This window comes from Rhea americana, unplaced genomic scaffold, assembly GCF_003343005.1.
Source record: "Rhea americana isolate MKP2758 unplaced genomic scaffold, rheAme1 scaffold_102, whole genome shotgun sequence".
Classification (NCBI taxonomy): Eukaryota; Metazoa; Chordata; class Aves; order Rheiformes; family Rheidae; genus Rhea; species Rhea americana.
The window spans coordinates 2,347,383-2,370,532 of NW_028185062.1; the positions used below are offsets into that span (position 1 = coordinate 2,347,383).

Here is a 23,150-nt window from a genome sequence, read left to right on the forward strand (position 1 = left end):
CTAGTTCAGAATCAGAAGCAAGGAATGAAGCAGAGAAGGAAATGCAGAAGAGACTCGTGAGGAGTTCTTACAAAGGAACTGAACGTTGAGGAGTTATTCAAGGGATACTGTTTGGTTTGTGACTAGAAAGAGATCATTCCTCATAGGCAAGCTATTTGTATGGAGAAAGGCATGAAATTATAAACATGAGCAGGACATAAAGGCAAGTAAAAGGGAGAAGAAAGTAAGTAGGATTGTAGGCAGGAATGGAATAATTTTGGAGGYTGAAAGGGAGGGGGTGTCAGGGCACACACCTGCTGTAAAAAGAAGTAGGCAGGCAGCAAATGAAGAGAGGGATGACGGAATGACAAATAAMACAGAGGAGCTGCAGCAGCAGATTATTTCAGTTGTTGTATTTTCACTAAGCCATTTTCACTTTCATGGTTCATCTTTACRACATCTTACTTCCCTACATATTTGCAAGTTCCATACTATCCAAAAAATACAAAAAGGAAGAATCCTACAGGCTGTAAAGCCATCACTGAAAAAATGTATAGTTCAAAGAAGCAGCAAGTCTCACCTCACTGAAAGGGCTGGGCATAGCAGAGTCTACACTAATGAAGGAGTCRTCACCATCAGCAGACAGGTTGGAGTTATCAGCTGAGGGAACAAATGGGATCACCAGGTTCATGCCCTCTTTCTTTCTCTTCCCATCCAACTCATCTTCCTTCTTTTTCTGAAATAAATAGAACAATACAGGGAATGAAAAATAAAATAAAACAGGAAGAAAGTGAACAAGTTAACTGAAGTCTCAACATCTAATGCAACACAACTCAAGGATCACCCGGCTCAGAATTAATCAGAACAAGTTTCTGAAGGACACAGTAACAGATCCCTTAAGGGCTGCTTCTCTAAATCTAAGTGTTCYCCTCCACTCTCAAAAAAGAGCTGGAACGTTGTAGAATCACTCTTACAGAATTACTTCGATTTCCATCATCTTTTTTAAGTGAGCTTGAAATTCTTTACCATCATACTGAATTCCAATTAATGTAAAGCTCCCCATTTCAAATATTCAGAATTTTCCTGAACTAGTTTTAATCTTTTTAAAATAAACTAAGCTTCCCTCATTCCACACAAGCCATGAACCACAAGACACAGATAAAACCCAAACAGCTAAATTTACATTCCCTTGCCAATAGTCCCAGAAATTGTTATTAATTCTGTTTTATATGCCACAAAATGATCATTTGATCATTTAATTTTTTCAAATGTAAGTCCCCAAACTGTTGTCTGTAGACTACTGATGAATCTGCAAAGTTGTTAGAGTATGTAATACTTCCTTATTTTTCAAGCTGTAAATCATATTAAAAGACAAATAAAATTGCAGTACATATTTTGTAATATCCCTCTTCTGTGTAAGGAACTGCCACTGATTGACGCTCAGTGGTGAAGGGGAAGTAGGACTTATGCATCAGATGGCCTTTGTAGAAGGTGTTTCCACAGTACATGATAGTGTGCCTGAAGCTTTTCAGTCTCAATGACTGAAACAAGCACCTTCTTTGTACCATAGTACCTTTTCAGCATATTTTTCCCTTTTACGTTTACGCTCCTTAACACGATTTGTCTCTTCCTGTTGTCGCTTCTCTTCTTGACGCTGACGCACTGTCAGAACAGAAATACAAAGTTGTCATCACTGAAAAGTTATTTCATATTCTTTTGTTAATATTATGAAGAATTTTAGTTCTAACAGCTGTGAAGAAAAGCCATCCATATTACTAAAGCACACTGAAAGGCTCAAAGGAGAACTATTATATTAAAACTTTTTGTATCTAAATTACTAAAAAGTCTTTCTGGTAAATTCTTATTCGAAGCAATATAAAGGTCGCCAAACTTCAAAAGTATAATGAAAAACAGTGTTCTTTACTAATACCTGTTTGTTACTATCTACATAATTCTTGTCAAAACTTTGCCACTCAGGAACAATGTAATGATCCTGAATGAGTGCCAATAAAAACTTGATCACATCACTATGTCTGTTTTACACAATTTATCCTCTCAATTCTGCAGTGATATGAAACCATCTTGTATTAACAAGAGCCTGCAGTGCAAAACAAGCCAGGAAACAGAAGTGGCTATCAGCAATACATGTGTGTGTAGAGATAAAACAACATATTTTAACGAGCTAATGTACGAGAAGGTGGAGTGATTGCTGCAACATGAATTTCACATACATTTTTTCTCTAGTTCTTCATCATCCAGTAGAAGGCTAACCACTTCTTTTGGTTTCAAGGTGTCAGGTTTGAAATTTCCACCTGAAATCACCATTCGCTGGATCTAGAAGGAAAAAAAAAAGAAAGAAGAAAAGAACAAAGAAAGAAAGGAAAAAAGAAAAGGAAWAGGACATCACACAAAGAAGCAACAAGCTCTTCTTCACTGAAAGCCAACTAGAAAAAGATGCAAATGTGTGAAAATCTGTATAGTCTCAATTCCTCTATCACACTAATGTAGCAAAACATTGAGATTTTATTGATAGTATGACTATTAAAAAAGACAGCAACTGAGCTAGAAAGCAGAAAACTGCCATCCCTTGTATCATCTCCACACTTCTTCTAAAGCAACATAAAATAAACAACAAAAACAATTAACTATATTAACATATTGTTGAACATTAAGTAAAGATAAAGCAGTACCTCCTGCAAGGTAAATATTACCGGTCCTACTTTTAAGTAATTTGCATAGARGCTCATGTAAATCACATTCTTAAAGGGTAAAAAATTTTTAGTCTCCTTGACTGAAAACCTAAATCTCCTTATCGAACCTATGTCTCTATTTAAGTAATTCACCCAATTTCTATAGCTCCAATCTTACTAAAAAAAAAAGTGTGAAGTATGAAAAGAAAATACACAACTCAAGACTGGAAGCTTTAGTGTAAGTCAGCTTCAGTAAGTTGTATTAGCAGCAAAAAGACTGCACTCTTTTTTGAGSCTAAGGCCAGGTGACTCTAGTATAGTACCCTGGAGCAAAACCGATGAGATTCAGCAGGAGAATTGCGAATGCAATCAATTGGAGATGCTTCAATTACTGCAGTGCAAAATAAATGCTAAGTAAAGAAAGGCCAACCAGCACCTAAGKAAGAAGAAAGCTAAAAGAATCCCTAAATACCCACAAAATTTGAGTCTTGTATACTTTACAAGTACTGCCACCAAGGAAAGAGAAATTGCTTTATTTTTTTCTTGMCAGTAAAGTGTTGTGAGGTTTAAAATTTCTAATACATTTACTGCTTAATGCTGCAAGGCACTGAGCATTCCCAGGAACCCTCACACCTTAAATAAATATCACTTGATACCTTCCAGATTTCCTTAAAAAAAATCAGCTTTGATATAACAGTACAATATTAACGGAACCATTAGCTCTAACACTGCAAAGGTGGAATTTCTAGCCTTAAAAAGAGGCCTGAATAGTTTCAGTGTGTCATAAAAAATAGTTTTCATGAAGTCATGGTATAAACAATTAGCTTCTTCCTACTTTACAGCACACAGCCRTAGTGCTGCTGTGGAAGAGACACAGGGATTTTTTTGTTTCCTTTTTGTTTTTTTTCCCCAAAGATATTCACTTTTGGCTTCCCTTCCAGCTCCAGGCAGAGACCCTTCTTGTTTCTTCATTCGATACGTTTCCTGACATCATTTCTATACCTACTTGTTCCAAATGATTTGTTTGTTCCTACCTCACTCTTTTCCTTGGCCCTYTGTAAGATGCGCTCTTCAATAGTGCCTTTACATATCAACCGATACACAGTAACTTGCTTTGTTTGACCCAGCCTGTGGGCCCGGTCCATGGCTTGTTGGTCTACTGTTGGGTTCCAATCACTGTCATAGAAAATTACCTGGAAAAGAACARAAGGGATTAAATAAAACCACACATTTAAAGAACACGGTGATTAAAAAAAAAAACACACTGAGAAAATTGAAAGTTCTACTATATAACTACCTGCTCACTTGCAGGCTGTGTTCACCTAGCCTTGCACAGTACTTTAAAGACTTTCTCACTGCATTTCAGATGCAATCAAACTCCTCAAAACTATGAATGTTTCAACTTTTGTAGAATGTCTTTAAAATCTTATCTTTTTTAAGATGTCTGCTTTGGAGGCATAAAATTCTGAAGATAACCACCATGTTAAATCATTGCCATGTGATTGGCCTACAACTACTTGCATTATGAATCCATTTTACAGCGTTATTTACATTAAAAAGAAAATTCCACCAAATTAGAATTTCATGTGAACAGTAATAATCCAAGTATAATTTTTTTCTTTCAAGAAAATTTCAAGATGAGATTAAAATGTCATCTTCTGGTGCTCTAACTACAAACAAACAAATACCACATTATTGTCCAGTCATTGTAACATTATGCACAGTAACCATACAAAGCACAGATGTTGAAAGAAATTTAAGGTAGCAAAGAGAAGCATTTAGAAAGTCACCACAACTGAGAAATAAGACTAGTCATGCAAGGAGCCTGCAGGAGTACACATATATATCCATCTATTTCCTCTGTTGAAACAACTTCAGTCATGAGAGCTTTCCAGTTTTAATGATCCTAGATACTTGCTCTTTTCCAATTTCTTTAAGTGATAGCAAGATACGATGGGATATTAAAAAAAAAAAAAAAGGAGTAAGATTTTTGATTCAAAGATCTTTGGTTTTGTGTTGCTAAGGAGAACAGTTGGTCTTGGGGTCAAATCTGCATGCATACAAGGTATTAGGTTAGCAGCACCAGAATAGCTGTTATTCAAAAGATGAACAGTTCATGCAGTTCAGCATTACTTCCTGTAATGATTAGTGCCAGCTAATCTGAAGTGCATATTCTTACAGTTCACCTAAATCAGTATGCATTTATATCATGAATGAGTGGCAGGGTAAAAATTTATCCTTTCTGAATAGCTGATACTCATTTAGTGTTTTGAAGCACAAGTACAACTCAACCACAACTGACTTTGTACTTTTAACAACATTGCTTTAGTGTACAGGGAAAAAAAGCTGGCTGGTAACAGTGCCATTATTCCTCTGTTACTGAACCGTAAGAGTTAGAAGTCCATACATGAAACAGCACTCACTGCATGAAAGTGTCATTTGCATCTGTAGAGCCCTTCAGTCATCCAAATTCTCTCTAGGTTATCTTACTGAAGTATGTGGGGAGAAGGAAGGTGTCTCCAAATGCAACTGAAAACTGCGTACCAAGTGTGCGACATTCTACAACTTTATTACCAATATTATACTGTATTACAAATATGAGCAAATTAAACAAGGTTATGCAATTTCATGATGTAAATGGCAGTACTAAGAAAAAAAATAAACCAATCAACACAGCTGAAAGACTTTCACATAGAAAGACCAATTCTGCTACACAAATCATGGGGATAGGAAGGAGATGAGCAACTTGGGAAAACTGGTTGTAGAGGGAAGGAAAAGCAAGGAAATATTTAAACTGAAAATTAAACATTAATAAGCCAAATTCTATTTTGTATAAAGCTTTGTAAGCTTTGCCAAGCTTCACTTACTGTATCTGCAGCTGTAAGGTTAATGCCCAAGCCTCCAGCTCTTGTGCTTAACAGGAACACAAAAATATCATTCCTGAAAAGGAAGGAGAGTAGAAAACCCTTTATTTATATAACTCAAACACAAAAAAAAAACCCTAAGGGTTTTGGAATCCATATACTTGCAGGCCAGGCAGAACTGACTATTTTCTCATGACTCAAGATTCAAGATACTACAAGTATCAACCTCTCTCTGGCAAAGTTGGGTCATARAAACAGACTCTCAAAGAACTCATTCTGGTCCAAGTTAAGCTTCCTTCTGCTCACCCCCAAGAAACTGCCAATAGACAACAAAAATAATTATTAAAACTAGGAATTAACATAAAGAAGCTAGGAAGTCTGAAATCAAAACAAAAATGCTCCGGCAATATGAAATCTAGTAATACAAAAATCCATCTTGAGCTATGGACAGTTGGGAGCAACTGAAGCATATTTGTCAAGCTTTAGACTTTCTCGACCAGATACAAAGSCAAAGGAATTAGCAAGGGCATGTTCACAATGAAGGTAAGCCTTGGCCAGGAAGTCTTTTCACTGTTGTAGCAATAGTGGAACATGCATATAGACAGTCACCTGAGCATCCAGCTCAGAAATGCTTCTGGAAATGCCACATGGAAAGGAAAGAAATAGGATAGTGCCACAGACTATATGTTCTATGGTTATATATTTTCAGCACCTTGCTAGGGCATCTTGCAGGATAGTTTAGTCTCAGTCATGTTTTTTTTTTTTCCCCTGGAAATATTTACTCATAAGTAAATCTTGTATAAGAGGAACTCAAATAACATTTTAATAGGAATTCTTGTTTAGACTGGCTGACCTATATCTCAAAGGGATTTCCTGTTGAAATGATTATTTTTCTTCAGCTGTTCTATTCATTAATAAAAATAAATTCTGTCCATGAATAAAAACAAATTTTTGACTTCTTTTAGTTAAAAGGTCTTACAGGAAGAAGCATCAGGATTTCAGGAGAACATCATAATCAGAAAGGAACCTATTTCTGACAACTGGAAACAGGCAGAGAGGTTCTGCACAGTGCTCTCACTTCAGGTACTTGGCACACATTTTTTTCAAGTTTTATTGCTCAGAGAAGCTTAATAAAAGGCTCTTCATTGCCCACAGTCCCTCAGGTCTTTAAGCCTCATATGAGCTAGCAGCCTGAAAAGATAGATACTACTTCCCCTCCAATTTTCAGCTATGATACCTTGGGACTGTTAATGCAAGGACTATTCTCTGTTCTAGAACATGTGCTTTCACCCTGCGGGAAGCAGCAATCTATGATCCTTACCTCTCTGAAAACAAAGTGACTGTATTTTTAAAGGTCACATCATCATTCAGGACGGATTACCTTACCAAAGTATCATACCATCTCTGACTGAACTACCACACCAAAGCAACATCCTATCAAGCCATATCTAGTGATCAAAAGGAAACTTAATAGCCATAAATTCAATCATTATAATCACATATCTTAGTGGAAGTAAAGTTATACTACAATATATGAATCTATAATGAATATATAACTCTTTCTTTCCTGATAGGCTAATAAAAGGTGCAAGAAATCATTTTGTTTTACTGAACTGAACTAGTCAGTATATCTTACTATTTAAAAACCCATTTTATCATTAGTATATTAAAGATTTCTTAGCAAATCTTGCTGTGTTATAGATAAAATTAATTATACTGCCATTCAATGAAATCATGTTTAAACGACACGGCTTGTTTCACCGGAATCTAGGTCAGTTTCAAAAGCTCTAGCACACCCACGATTTTCTGTTTTATCTTCAGAGTGTTGCTTCTCAGAGCACATAGTAACCAACGAACATTTGCTCCCTTTCTAGGGAGGTGTGTAGGCAATAGCCTATTTGGAATGGTAAAGAAACAGAATTCCGAGTTCACTGAAATTTGCTACTTTGTTTCACAGATGACAGATTCTTAAATGCAACTGGATTCACCAGAAGCAAATCCTGGTCCGCAAACCACCAATACCTTGAATGTTCGAGATAMACAAAGTCCATTTAATATCACAAAACATAGCTTAAGTGCAAACATCATGTAGTTGATTTCCAGTACACCTTATACCAAATCTGTAAGTAAATGATTTAGCACAGAAATGCCTTATTAAATGCATTACCTGTTCTGAAAATCTGCTACCATATCCCTTCGTTCAGAAATCTTTGAAGAACCATCCAACCTCATGTAAGTATGTTTCCTATAAACCATGTACTCCTGCAAAGAACACAAGTCAGAAAAAATACAGTTGTTCTTGAAATTGTTCATTCTTGATTCTTCAGGAAAAAATTATAAAACGAATTCACACTGAGGGAAAAAAAAAACTTTATTATTATAAAAATTAAAATATTTAGAAATTAAAGCTACTTTTAATCATCTGACAATTACKTTTGCATTTCACAAAAGCTAAGTAATAAATTATGATGTCAGTTCAGCCTTTATTCATTTACAATTTTCCTTTCAAGGTTTCAGAGCTGGGGATGCATGTGCTGGGCTGCAGACCATGTTAAGCCACATGCCTTTCTTCTGGAAGTAAATAAATAGGTAAATAAAATTATTAACTTACTTCTTTAAAGGTTTCCTTTCACAAAATCAAAATTTTGACCAAATCCCAAATGGTCACTTTCTCACAAAACAAAACACCCACCGTGTCTGCTCTCTGCTGATTTTAAACGACTTGACTAGTGGCTTCAAAAAGCCTGCCCTGTACTCTAAGGTCTGCCCAGGCTTTATCTCACTAGTAAAGAGCCTGTGAATTTCACTGAGTACAAGAACACTTTGAAACATCAGTGTGTTAATGCACACCTCGTGCCAAGCAACAGAACCGAAACCTTTGCCTGGGACACAAATCAAGCGGCACCAAACAAGGAATGCTGAAGACAAAGGCTTTCTTCAGTGAGACACGTTTTTCATGCTCTGAAGTGCCTAGCACTTTCTGGTAACTGCAGCAAGTCAAAAATTCTGAAATGCAGAGAAGGATCCTTCTAGGCTACGTAGATATCCTTAGAGTTTCTTTGAAAAGATGCCCTCTAATGTGCTACCACTGAGATCCTTTGCTGATACAACTTCTACTGGTTACATTAGCTAGATGTAAACCCTAYTGGTATTTGTGTGTCTCTTTTTGAGAAGCTGTGATTGCACATGAAGACAGGAAAGGAACAGATGGTGCTTTAGCAGTAAGAACTATGAGATCCATCTTGCTCCAAGCTTCAATGTTCAGCAGATCAAGAACTGACATGCTGTGAGAAGACGTGACGGTTTTCACACTCTAATGAACCTTCTGACAATACCATGCTCAGTTATCCTTTTCAGCTATCCTTCAAGTGTTCCTGTTCCTCTTTACCTCTCCTGCAGTAGGGAAGCAGAACCAAAAAGTGCTGCCATACTACAAGGAACTTGAGGAAAAYGACTGCTTAACTGAAAAGAAGCTTCAGACAGATGGAGGGAAAGAGACATAAATAAAATTAACAATGTAGAAAAGATCAAAAGTCACACTTGGTCTACCTCTATGGAATATAGCTCATGGCTGACAGGACTTTAGCATAGAGTGATAGAATTTTAAAGCAGAGAAGAGCTGCTTAACTAGACACTTAGGCCCTCATTTACTATTGATTTATTCCATTTCTACGCGAGGATATAGCTGTCAATTAGGCACTATGTGACCTCCCCAGATTTGATTGATCCTCTTTATATTATCATGAGGGCCTCTTCTTTCCTTTTCTTTCCTACTGTCTCTATCTGCCTTTATTTTGATTCACTCTTTTAACATCTTGAATCAGTCTTCCCTCATCTCACCACTACCCACCTCTTCATTAGCAAGTCTCCTAATCAAACTGCAGAGTAAATAGAAAACAACTTCTTTCATTCTGACAAGTGCTTGCATCCTTACCCCAGACCTTAAATAATTCCACTAAGACACAATTTACAAAGGAATAAACTACTCTATACCTTCAATACTAGAATGGATTCTTTTCTTCCATAAGACTAGCTTAGTAACTTAGCCTTTAGCTAATTCCTTCAATTCTCCACTTAACAGGTTCTAGTCTGAACTCTTTCTATGATCCTATATCTCTATCCTCTTTCCTATGATCAAAAAGAAAGCCTCACAGTATTTTAACAATGCTCCTATGAAACATTCTTGTTTGCAAAATATGTTTATTTGGTAACTTTATTTTTTTCAAATATTAACAGTATTTTCAGAAAAATCAGAATAATCAGGAAAAGAAACATTACAACTTATACTACACTTCTCAGTAGTTTTGATCACTCCCAGAAATGACATACTTTCAGCTTCAAATGAAAAGAGAGAGCATTGTGACAGCACACAAACTATTCAAGAACTAACACATTTGCTCCCTAAGTTTAGTTGTGGAAAGTACTTCATCTTTCTAGTCCCCCCCMAAAAAACTGTTGCGAATCAAGAAAACAGAGAACAAGATGAGGTAAAGCATCATCTAATCCTTGACCATCTGGAAGGATTGAGGTCACGCCACTACTGAACTGTATCATGCTGATTTCATAGTTGAGATAAAATGAAGAACTGATAGGAATCACATCAAGAGGCACAAGTTGAAAAAGCCTCCTGGCCAATAGCCCAAAATTGCAACCATTGTAATCATTTTCATTTAAAAAAAAGCCAATGATGAATCTCGTGGGGACACTTACAGTAGACTTGCTTGAAAATCYACCTGCTAATGTTAATTAGTCAGAGGAGTCAGCAAGATACCAGAAGTATTAATATAGGAAAGATAATGAAATTGAGCCTGGCTGCAGAGCACCACCAGAAGAAACCAACCAGGAAGAATGACTCCATCATGGTGAAGAATGCAGTGCCACTAAAGTGCATGCTCTTCTGAGCTCAGGCACTGATATTTTCTGAAAAAACATAAAATGTCTTTTCCCCTTTATTTCATAGTCCAAATCAAGTTCTGTTATTTTAACACAAACAAAATTGCATGTACCTTGATAGCATATAACTAAGTCATTTTACTGAATGTAGAATATAATTTGACCCCTCATCAGACGAATGCAATGTGAACCCTGCTGAAATTACTGACAATTATGGTTACGTACAGGAGAAAACAATCAGATCCTGAAAARTAGATGTGATGTTAACCTAAAAGGTATGAAACACAGAGCGGCATGGAATAATAATACTGAAATTATACTTTGCTGAAAAAAAAAATTCTCTGTATTTGTATCTGCTGCCATATAATAGCTGAATTAAGTAGTAGTTTCTTCAGCTAAAGCTAAATCAAACAGATTTTGTAAGCAATGTGTTTTGTACTCTCTTCCCTCCATGGATTASGTTAATATGACATAGTAGCTGTTACACTGACACAGTCAAAATACAGTTTAAAAAATAGGACATCTTATATTCTTTCATATTTATGTAGGTTGAAGGGATGAATTTTGATATCTCTGGACAGGAAAAAAAAATCTGTTGCTATAGAACTTTTGCAAAGWTTTGCTTACAACCCACGTCCTTACTTGACTTTTAGCTGGCTTACTTCAAGCATCTTGGACATGGCAGGGGAAGGAAGTAAAAACAGAGAACTTAGTAGGTGACTTATTTGGGTAATAAAGCTCAATAAGTAAAGTTGAGCACTCAGCATTCCATTTTAAAGGCTTGGGAGCAAACATTTTTCCAAATTATCTCCTAACAGAAAAGACAGAAGCAGTAAACACTCAGCCTTATGAGCTTCGKGCAGGGTGTCAGCAAACCTGCAACATGTCCAACATGTACCAAAGCAGCGTAGGAGGCAATGCTACGGAAAGAACCAAGATACAGAAAGGCAGCCATGCAAGTTCTCTGCTTTTCCTCATAGCAGAGGAAAACAATGAACAAACAAAAAAAACAGTTTGCAATTTGTTATTGAACTTTATATAAACTGCTAGACTTAAAACGTTCATACAGGACTTATGATTTAGTTAACTATTGATTCAGGCTTTTCCCCTTCTCTCTCCATTTTTTTGTGGAGAAGACAGTATCCTATGTAAAACACTACTTAGTGAGYCCACTTAAAACAATCCACTGAAGGATCATAGCATCTTGATGTTCCAGCAGYACTGAAACTACACTGCCAAATGCAAGTATTTCCCTACCTGCTACGAATGAAAAATCAGAAAACTTTATCATGATTGCCTCTCTGAAATTAATGTACATCAAGGCTCTGTTCTTTTACTCAAAATCACACAGTCAGAAGTTATTACTACTAATCCTTTACTGACAAGGGATGGAGGTATTGTGATACAAGGGATTCCCGTTTTCAGAACCAGCAGAAACCTCAAACTTTGCTACACTCAACAGAAAGCCTGAGAAAGAAACGTATTTCTTTCAAAGCATTGTAAGTATTACCAATTGAAAACCAAATTAATAACCCTCTCATTAACTTCTTTTCAGATTAGCTTTTCAGTGGCATGGTTGCTAACCAAGTAAGAGATTTTTTTTTTCTTCTGAGGCATACTCAGTATATTTAAACAATGAGTAATAACTTAATTCTTAATTATTTTCCTAGTTAATATGCCAGAGAATCTCTTTACTAATGTCTACCAATCTTTGGCATGGGAATAAAATGACACAAGGAAAAAGCAGAAGTCTAAAATTACAAACAGCATGAACAGCATAAAATTAATCACTGTTCTCCACTTTCCTTTCAATACAAAAACACATAATCATATCTAGTTTTGAATCAAAAAAATTAGAAGGAAGCAGTTTAAAACCAGTGAAAAGCAGTGTGACTAAATTGTGAGACCCCTTGCCACAAAGCAGCACAAATTATAAAAATTTACAAAAATTCAAGAGGCAACTGGACACTTTCACAGAAGAGGAATCCATTTAGGATTTCTGAATACACAGAAACCACAGCTGGCTCACAAAGTCCTTGAGTTGCAAATYGCTGGAGGCTGAGGGAATAATCAGGAAGTATCACTATTCTTACACATCTTCCCCTAACCATCTGCTTTTGTACACTAGTAGAAGCATGACGCTAGGCTGGACCTTTCGTCTGACTTTGCATCGCAACTCTTACATTCTCATATTAATGCATTTACTGGGTATCCCTAAGTACAATAATTTTACATCATGTTTGCTGCATTCAAATTACAGCACTTTCTCCAAAACACTGTTGTGAAATCTGCAGCTTCAGAATTTGCCTCCTGYAGGTTACAGCTCTCCTACCTCCAGTAAGTCAATCATCCGTGTCATCTGAGAGTAGATAAGAACTCTGTGTCCTTGAGATTTCAGACGTGTCAACAGAAGATCAAGAGCATGAAGTTTCCCACTRTCAGTGATCAGACTCTCTTTGTCTAAGAAGAAATGGAAAAAAGCAGGTAACTACAAAAGCCAAAACAGCATATAACAAATTAACTTCTAAGTTTAGTAGCATTTCACCACACCACAAGCCCTAGGTTGAGGAGCTGTGACAAAAGAAGCTACAAGATCCCTTCTTGGTGATATTTACAATCATGCTGCTGACAGTAACTTTTGGTAGCTGGAATGGGAACATATGAATATACCTGCCCGGCAAAATCTYGTCACAGGTTGATCTCATCATGAGTACGAGCTTAGTCCACTTTTCAGCTATTTCCTCCTTCTAAGGATTCATCCTGACCACGTCAACAACCACAACACGCCTTCATTATATAAGTTGGCAGTTAAAGGTAATTTTTTTCCCACTTTAAACATGAAATTTTGTCTTTTGGATGTTTCCTGTTACCTGTTGCTGACCTTTAGATCTGTTCTTCRTAGATTTAGTTTCAAGATCAAATCTGCCACCAACACAGAGAGTGAAAACAATTTTCTAGGTCACTGTAAGGTAACAGCCCCTTGACAGTGCTGCCTTAACTCTTCTTTTTCTTCCCTGTYCTCCATTTTTGGTTTTCTATTTGTTTTAAAAAAACATTTCCCAATGACAATTTCTTAAGTCACTTTATGTCCTCTCTAGTTCAGCACCGCTCATGAAGTATTTTTCAGGAAGGAGAGTTTCCTGTTTGTACATTCTGTACGTAAACTTCGGTAAACAATACGTTACTGTTGAAAGAGGATGAAGAGAAATTTTCTTCCAAAAAAATTATCTGTTGGAAAGGCCTCTGATGATTCTTTATTCTTTGGGATGCCYGAATTTAGGTTTACAGCCAGAATGGAAAGTTGACAATTACAGATGGTGTAGGCTAGTACGGAATCCAAGTAGCTTCAACATGTCTAGCAGGTAATATTTCTGCACACTTTTYATTGCACAGAATGGATTAACTGATGGGCTGAAGAAAATCCAAATTTCTGTGAGGCACTTAATGCAGTACTGTACTATATTCTGTTTTTAAAAAATGGTATATACCAAAATTTCTTAGTTCATCTGAGCAGCATGTATTTTAATATTGCTAAAAACAAGATCATACTAGTGAAAGAGAGATCTACAGAACGTACTTGGAAAATGGTGCTTCTAAGAAGGACTTATGAACAGGGCAGGCAACCAAGTCTGTAACTGTCCAAGTGCAGTGATGTAGCACAGAGGATAAGTTTGATTCTTGCATGTACAAGCATGGGCTTACTGAGAAAAAGTAGAAAGGCAGCTATCCCATTATCCCATGAAACTTTCACGCAGAAATGTGAATTCTTCCTCTGTTGAGTATTTTAGGATCTCTCTCAAGTTTGTATTCTTTAGCTTATATAAAAAATATGCCCTAAATTCTGGAGTTACTGGGATCTGTGTTAGGACATTAGAAGATGCAGCTAGAGTACCRCTTTCTCAGCTTCAAACTCTGAGCTGTCAGTACTGCTCAGAATTTTAAGAGATTTTATTTGCACTATAAGCTAATGCTGTGATGGTTTTCTCCTTTGGTAAATTTAGAGCAATGTTCCTGGAATTCATGAACTAAACAGCCCAGACAAAATAGCTCCACTCTTTTTTTGMTGGTCAACCTCTCTATTCAGTGCTTTGCTCTCCCTTTTCCACACAGATCTCATCTGATGGTGATGTTGCCTTGGCAGGAGTGAGTACCACCACATCACTGCTTGAATCATTAGCAACTACCTCAGGGAATCCATCAACTACAGAGTCAAATCAAGTGGATTCTGTAAGACAAGCTCAAGATCAAAGGGCAGGTGTGCATTTGTTTTAGGTGCAATATAATGTATAAAGGCATATTACCCTCTAAAATGGAATACTGTCTCAATTATAGAGACATTTTTAATAATTTCAAGTATTCTAAGAAAAATAGAACTTTGAGCTTACACAGTTACAACGATAACAGAAATGGCATAAGGTTATTTGGTTTTAAAATACATTTATGTTACATCAAAAAGTCTGCACAATAGGAATCTATTTTCTTCACTAAATATGTTTTTTCAAATGATAAGCCATCACATCTTTCTTTTTTTTTCTAATTTGTCAGCTTGCTATTTCAGAAAGAATTAAATAAAAGGAGCAATGCAATATGAGAAGTCTAGCTGTACATAATGAACTAATACGATTATTAACCAAAAGCCATCTGAATGGAAGGAAACAGAGATAACAAGCAGGGTCTGTTCAAAACTCAATCTAGACTGACTCAGATAAATGCACTAGCAAGTTTCCAAATGCAAAGTCCTTCCGCTTTTCTCACATATTCTTTTAACAAGCATGAATAGGTAAAATGAAAGTTTGGTAACTGGAAATGATGTGTGTCCTTTGCTGCTGGTCTCCATTGTAAGTAACTATTTTTAAAAAACAGTATAATGCAAATTACAGCTGAAGGACAACTTTGCAGACAGTTTTAGAGTCCTGAAAGTTAKCAACTTGTTAACAATTCAGTTTGTCTAATATCTTGGCATCTGAGCACTGCTGAGAACATTTTTGAGGAAAACAAAACAGAACTAACAAAAAAAGAGTTATCATTCCTGGAAGAGAAAAACATTTGACTTTAGCCTGGCATCTTTAAGTATGCTATCTTGAAACCATTGTGTTTTCCAAGCTCAAAGCTTTTGTATGCTTAAAGCCTGCCACCTAGTGCTTAAAAATGACAAATTCTGTAAAACTCTTATAGAAAATATACCTCTTTTTCATGCTGTCTTCAGAAAACATGACATTTAGTAGAGGGGGGGAAAAAAAAGTGTCTTCCATCTTCAGTTTCTCTCACTGCTGTTTCTCATCCCTTTTACCATGTGATAAAAAAAGAGCTGTTTGCCTGATTTTAAATGGGACTTCCAAAATWCGCAAGCCTACATTTTTGGTTTTTAATTACCACTGAACAGTTCCGATGACAATGTCTTTTGATTTTATTTTATTTTTAATAGCATCATCAAAGGAACACCATTTTTAATCAAAAATTTTCAGCCACTCATGAGACACAGATCCTGGACTACAACAACAAAAAAAATCTCGTTAGGATGCAATCTTTGGGTTCTTCTTCAGCACAGTATGCAATAAACAGGAGAAAACCAGAGCAAAGAGCCAGTAACTGTAAAACCACATTGTATTGCCTCTGGAGAGGGAAAAAAAAAAAGAAAAGAGAGCAAGAAAGTGCCCTGTCTCTAGGCGTGCAGGGATACGGACATAAATTACCTACAAGGGGATACTACGGGATACTAYAGCCTGGGAAGAATAGTCACAAATGATTATGACTCAAAATAACCCCAGCCAGGAGCTCTGGCTGATGACTATAGCTGTGCTCATAGTTCTCTGGAGAATGCGAAAAAGTGCCTCTGGACATGCAAAATGCAGAGGGAAGAGAGATAAAGTCTGGGTTCCAGCTGACACCCCTGGTTCCCCTCCCGACAGTCTGCAAGCACAATGGGGTCAGTGAGGAGCTAACTGGCTCTCACAGTAAACAGCCAGTGAGGCCGGTGCTTTTTATCGATGCTAAAAGGACTCAGACACTTCCTGCCATTTAATCCAGGACCATTTTTCTTTCAAAGAACAGGAAAAGCCTCAAGAGATTCCCACAGTGATCGCCACCAAGCCTGCTGCCAGGGTACTGGGAACACCGAGTATGAGAAAAGATAGATCAGGGTTAAGAGAGAGAGGTTTCCCCTTGTTCCTGTCACCTATTCACTGTGCACCTTCGCACCTACAGCTTCATTGTACGCTTGATAGACTTCAGCCTTGTAAATGGCTTCTTCAGCATATCAGTTGCTTTCTATAATGCATTGTGCCTGCTTCTGCATGTACGAACACAGCTGTGCAGTTGTGACATCTGTCCCCTTAGAAGAGGTTTAGGTTTGAATGCTATTTCCCACCTAATTAAAACACAGCTGTATCAATCTACTTTTGCATCTGCTTTTAATTCCAACACACCCCAAATTCCACCAGTCTTACATACAGCATCCATCCCAGCCATTTCAATCAGCTTCTGTACTGAGCTCTGACAATCTGTCTTACCTTGCACCTATCCACTCATTCCTGTAAGCTTCTTGTAACCCATCTTCATTCCTCCATAAATTTTTACTGGTAACAAAGTCGTCAGCTTGAAATTGAAAAGTGTTTTGACGAGAATTCAGCCCTCTCCCTATTCTATGTTAGCCATAAATATTTCCACTTTTCCTCATTTCTCCATTCATGCCTTCTACCTTATTTTATTCCTTCACTATTTCCCTGCAGTGATTCATCTTCTGTTTCCAAATAATTGATAAATGATCCAATGCATTCCTGAAGAAAAGAAACTACATAAAATCACCAAATATCATGAAATATTGATCTAGTACAAACTCAGCAAAAACAGTTCCTCTTCAAATGACTCCAAATACTTATGAGGTATCTTCTTAAACCGGACTGCAGCAAGCAAAAGGCCATTTTCCTTTTACTGTGTTCACTTCCCCCGCCAAACATCCTTGACCCAAAAGGGTCTGGGAATAACTTAGGATCTGGCAGTGTAAGCTGTTTTTCCTCTTGGCTATCTCTCAGATCTCTAGTGCTTTATGAAGAACTCTGCTCACTGTTCAGGACCATCTTCCGACAAAGCTAGAGCGTGTCCGGCCCACAAAAGTCACTGCAGTATTGGTAATCAAATTCTAACTGATCTTGGATTACTTTAGTCTATTTCCAAAGGAAAAAAAAAAAAAAAAAAAAAAAAAGTGTTTCTTCTTTATTATTACACTGGTATCTTTTTACTACTTTTACCAAGAAATATGAGTAAGTCTTCGTTATTCCAGATGGATTTCAGTAAATTCCTTATGCCTTGTTTTCCAGGCAAATTTCCTCTGATCTTGGTCCCCAAACCTTCCTTTCTCASGACAGACTGCCCACAAGTAGTGTTTACCCTTCCACTACGAAGGCCAACAAAAGATCTCTTAGATCACTACTAGGGTCTTTCAGCACTCTAGAAGGAAAGAGAGGATTGCTATTTTTCTTGCAACCCTTGCTTTAGTAAGCAAGACCATCTCTTTACAGTCATTTTGAGGGCTGACAGCTACAAAGAGAGGGTGGTCAGCATTAGAAAAGTTTTTATCAGACTTGTTCCATCTTCACTGAAAGCTTTACTCCAGACAACAAAAGACAYGAAGTCACAGCGTATTTTAAGATGACAGGGTTAATTTTCATTCATAAAGAAAAAGAAAATCCCCAACTGTGACCACCAAACAACAGATGTCCTTATCTATCTTGTCTCTAAGCTACTCCGTGACAAACTATAAGCTTACCTGGTATCCTGATAAAAGACCAGCCATTCTGAGGTCTGATTCCCAACAGCCCTCCTGGATATTCTGGGAAGAACCGGGAGCACTGCTTCAGCCAGTCAGCTGCTAGTTCGGGGGCTCCATTGAGTACACACTGCTTTGCTTCTAGACTTCCTCCTTCCTTTAGTGCCCTCCGCTCATATTCTGCACTTYGATCATTGCAATAGAATTCCAGCGGCACAGCAGTTACCTATAAGTAAAATCATAATCAATATTCTTGTTCACAAGTTCTCCCTCATCCTCATTCCCCAAATCCTCAGTTACCTTCCCAAAGGTTCAAATTTTAAAAGCTAAATCATTACTGACATATACAAAGGGAAAAAAATCATAGACTGACTTAAAATAAGACAAGCTGTGACATCTCACCACCCACAAAAAAACTCTATGAATGATCAGTTGTGGACTACTTTCCTTTTGATAAACAGTGCCTTATGTCAACTGCTATGCAACTGCTGGCAAAGCCGAGCTAAAGAATGTTATCTTTGCTGTACATGTCATTTTGTCTAGACTTTTAATTTTTGCCCTTCACAATCAAGTCCTTACCTAGCAGAAAYGAGATTTACAAATAGTCCTTGGCAGAAACTCACGGTATAATTTAAAATTAGGAAGACACATAAGTTAGGAAGGAAAAAAAGAACGGGGAAACAGTCACATTCTGGAGGCACATACTTGTCAGGATTGACAGCTAACCTGAACAGAAGCAGGCCACAGAAACAGCCAGTGAGCAGAGGATGATCTTCCATTTCTTACAACCATTCTACAAATTCCTTGCCCTATTACCTACTTCACTGTATACAGCTCCACTACACAGATTAATGTTGGAAACACAAGAACTCTGATTTTATGCCACATGAGTTATCTTGGAACAGTTCCATCACCTTTTTCTTTTTTTTTTTTTTTTTTTTGTCCAAACCTGGACAGAGATTAGAAGATATACGTTAGCTAAACAGCTGTATGCCCAGATGGCTGTAAAGCCCCCGAGTAAAGAATTTGTTCCCGCTGACAAGGCTGTCCTTTGTATACTATATAGTTTTGCCTTATCTCTCCCTTACCAGGGTAACAGACAACTTTGAGATGCCATCCTGTGCTACAGATAACTGCAATGAGCACACAGATTTTGACTACTGGCCAACGAAGAGCAAAGACAAGATGAATGTAGGAAGCCTTTCATCAAGGACGCATCTCATGAAGAGAGACRAGAAATGCTGCACTACATAGTCTGATGTGCGCTCTTCTTTTACTAGATGGAGGAGAAGGTTGGAGCTGTAGACACAATGATTTGTGAATTTCTTCCATTCTCTCCAACCCACTGGAGTAATTAAAACCAACAAAAGTAACAGACAGAAGCTCTGACACATATCAGGACAGCCTGTTCTCCTGTGTTCTTCTTAAGATCCTTCACTGAGAATTAAACTACACAATCCAAAGCAAATAGAAAAATTACAACACTTTCACTCATGCACAAATATACAATTCACCATCTAACACAAAATTCTTTACGATAAAAGGCAGACTACCAACTTCTTCCTATCTTTTATGAATATAGATCTGCACTGGGCCAGAGTTCTGGAGTAGGCATTTACATAAGGTGTTTACAACTTAGTTTGCAAAAGAAAGAGTAGAAACTTCCACATACTATCAAGAGACCTAGAAATGTGTTTATTAAACACATTTCTAAAAAGATTATTATCTGTATAGATTCATGCATGTTAGAGGTATTATTATGACTCCTAACAATAGAGAATGAGCTTATTAACTACATGACTACAAGAAATAGTGCAATGAACACAGATAAAAAAAACTTGTTAAAGTTTTCACATTTTAAAAAAGGATGCAGAGCTGGACAGTAAAAAATACTAGTGAAGTCTGAAGGCTTTGATGGTGAACATTAAACAGTTGAGTTTCTGGAGAATTAGCAAGGCATGGGAATTTGTTTAATAATAAGACAGTTGAAACACATTATAGACAGCAAAAACATTATCTTTGTATTGCAGCTGAAAAGATTTTATGTTTTTAAAGGGGCACAAATTTCTTGTTCTAGCTTACTCTAGTATGACATAACTGACTCCTATGTACTAAGATTTTTTAAATTTTTTTATATATAAAATAATGTACATTGCATGTGTGTGTACATATATATAAGTGTATGTATGTGTATGCATATGTGTATATGTATATATACACGTACATATGTATATATACATACACATACTTATGTACATATACGTGTATATACATATATACCATATATATTCCCATATATATATATATACACACGTATATGTGTATGTGCCTGTGTATAACGTTATATCATGCAAATGAAAAGATAGTATTTTAATAACTTAGATAAATGATAAGCAGTAACATAATTTAAATGTCAACAATTTTAAAGATCCTTATTGTGCTTTAGAATTGTAAGATGAAGGTAACAACTCATACCTCAGAAACAGACTGCCTGACATCTTAGATGCTGGTTACTCCTCTCAACTTTTACCAGTTAATTCAAAATAGAAGGTATTAATCAAGATCATCTTAATGGACAAGACTGTGGCCTATCCCTCTCCTAAAGAGGCCCTTCTCCTTATAAGAATGGATTCATCTCACGGACAGTTGTCTTTGCAAGGTCCAATCTCTTGTTTAAACCAATTCTTGAGCATAAYTTTAATGCATATTAAAGCAAAACCAAAAAAGAATGAAAAATCTTAGCAGTTATGAGAAATTAACTGCTTTGCAAGATGGGAAGGGTTATTTTTAAGCTAAACTGGCTTATAGGTCTATATTTAATGTCACATGGAATAACGCAAAGTGAAAGGGACTGGGTTAAATGAGATTTCCGCATACATGTCCGATACTTACTCTAATTTACCACATGTTAGAGTTAATGCTATCTTGTACTGCCATCTGCAGTCAAAGCGCAAGATTGTCTTTTGTGCAAATGGGTAAAGCTTCTCACAATTCAAAATTCAAACCTTGTTGCCTGAAGGACAGATGCCCAATGCAAACCATGATAGAGACTTTCATTGTTTCTTTTAAGGGACACTATTAACCCTCAGACTTCTGTTCACATTGCTTACTGGACATACTGAACAAATATATTTTCAACAATCAGCAGTCTGTCATAAAATTTATTTCTGGGACACCTASGATAGGTAACCACTACACACAAGCAGAGCAAATGAATATCTAATACAGAAAYATGGCCCATCTAATGAAATCAGCATAAAGATTTATATATCAGGATTTTTATAAGAAAAATAAAATCACATTGTAAAATTCTACAAGCTATGTTTCAGTAATGYTCTACCTAAAAGAAAAGCATTAGGAGACAATCTTGAGATGAACTGGGTGTGTGCTTCAGAGTAACCTCTATATTAACAGGAACAAATCTTCCCACATAGGAAGCATGCCRCGTAACAGCGACTAACATCTGAGAACATAAGACTGTCTTTATTGTTAGCTTTTTTTCTCTCTCTAAATGCATGCACGCACACACATGCGCACGCTTCTAAGGTAGAGCTCTACATCTTTTATACCRTTTTATAGGAAAAAAACATAACTATAATGGATAAAAATTTTCCATTCAAGCTTGTTTATACTTCTACTCTTTTTTCATGGAGCAGTTGTTTTTGTCAGGCTTTTTTTTGTTGTTTTACTTGTAACAAAAGGTAAGATAGTCCTGAGTGCTAGACCTTCATGTATACCAATGCATTCTTTTCAAATAGACTGAATATAAGGACTCTCAGATCAGAAATACATAAAAAAAAAATAAAATAAATAAGGTGGTAAGATGATCACATATTCTTCTCTCCCTAAATTCACTGACCTAGTTTAGGGACATTTTAAAATGTTTCCTGCATTTAGGTCCATTGTTAAAATGTCCAGAGGCACTTTGCACAGCAATACCTGTGAACCCACGATGTATTAAACCGCTAAACTAAAAAAAGCAGTAATACACTGGACCGAATTAATCAGCTTTCTAATGAGAATACCAGATCCATCTTCCAAGTTACTTTTTTTGTGATTAAAGCCTATTTCTATTCAGAAAAATTGCCTGCAAATGGATAAAAAMCAAAACCGTAGCATTGAAAACCCTCTTCATCACCCCCCAATTTTTCCAGAGCTGTCACACAAACACACTACTATTCCCATCATTCACTCCATTAAGTTCCCAAAATTCACCRCAAGGCTATACTTTTTGGAAACACTGGAAACATGTGCTTTTTCTGCCGCTTCACATCTCAGACCTTCTTGCCAAAAGTTTCTAACAAGCATAAGATTAAGTATTTGTATTCCTAGCAGCAAAAAGCCATGCCTCCACTTAATCATTTTTATACATAGCCAAGCCAAAACAAACAATTTTTTTTTTWACTAGACTGAAAGTCAGATATAATCTCTCTTCTCCTTTCCCTTCCCCTTAATATTWCCCTAGCCTTTCAACTCAATCCCCCTCCTGTCTTTCTAATATACAGGAAGTATTTGTCATATCTTCATAAGCAATGCAACTCTAGGTAGAGAGAGCCACAGATTAAAGAAATCTGAAGGAGCATGGGGTTCACATTTACTTTCAGAATAACTGCTTGTTCTTGAACCAGTAGTATGTYGAGACTGGGAGGTGATATGCTATTCTGAGAAGCTGAGTTGGATTCCTGCCCCCAGAGCTGAAGGCACAGATGAATTACATTTGAGGAGCAACACACAGGTGGTAAGTGCTATCTGGAGACCTCCCTTCTCCAGAGGCCGTGGTATCATTACCTACAGAGACACATTTGATCGAGCCTACAGAAGTAACATCAACGATGATTAAAGAATAGAACATCTGGGTGGCCTGATAATAAAAGTCTACCATTAGCCTATTTTTGTATCATTATTACTATTAAGATTCCTCTTTAARTAATGGGGATTTTATTGGCCCATTATTGCTTC

At 36.8% G+C, this 23,150-nt stretch overlaps 1 protein-coding gene across 1 annotated transcript in view; it reads right to left on the reverse strand.

Annotated features, from left to right (window-relative positions):
- The window catches only part of INO80 (INO80 complex ATPase subunit), a 59,572-nt gene that overhangs the window by 4,542 nt on the left and 31,880 nt on the right, over positions 1 to 23,150 (reverse strand). The window contains exons 25-32 of the mRNA XM_085306493.1: positions 18,192 to 18,417; positions 12,759 to 12,886; positions 7,701 to 7,795; positions 5,537 to 5,609; positions 3,704 to 3,862; positions 2,211 to 2,313; positions 1,553 to 1,641; positions 560 to 715 (exon numbers count right to left, since the gene is read on the reverse strand). Of these exons, the coding sequence (XP_085162619.1) occupies positions 560 to 715; positions 1,553 to 1,641; positions 2,211 to 2,313; positions 3,704 to 3,862; positions 5,537 to 5,609; positions 7,701 to 7,795; positions 12,759 to 12,886; positions 18,192 to 18,417 (1,029 nt within the window). The remainder of the gene's footprint in view (positions 1 to 559; positions 716 to 1,552; positions 1,642 to 2,210; positions 2,314 to 3,703; positions 3,863 to 5,536; positions 5,610 to 7,700; positions 7,796 to 12,758; positions 12,887 to 18,191; positions 18,418 to 23,150) is intronic.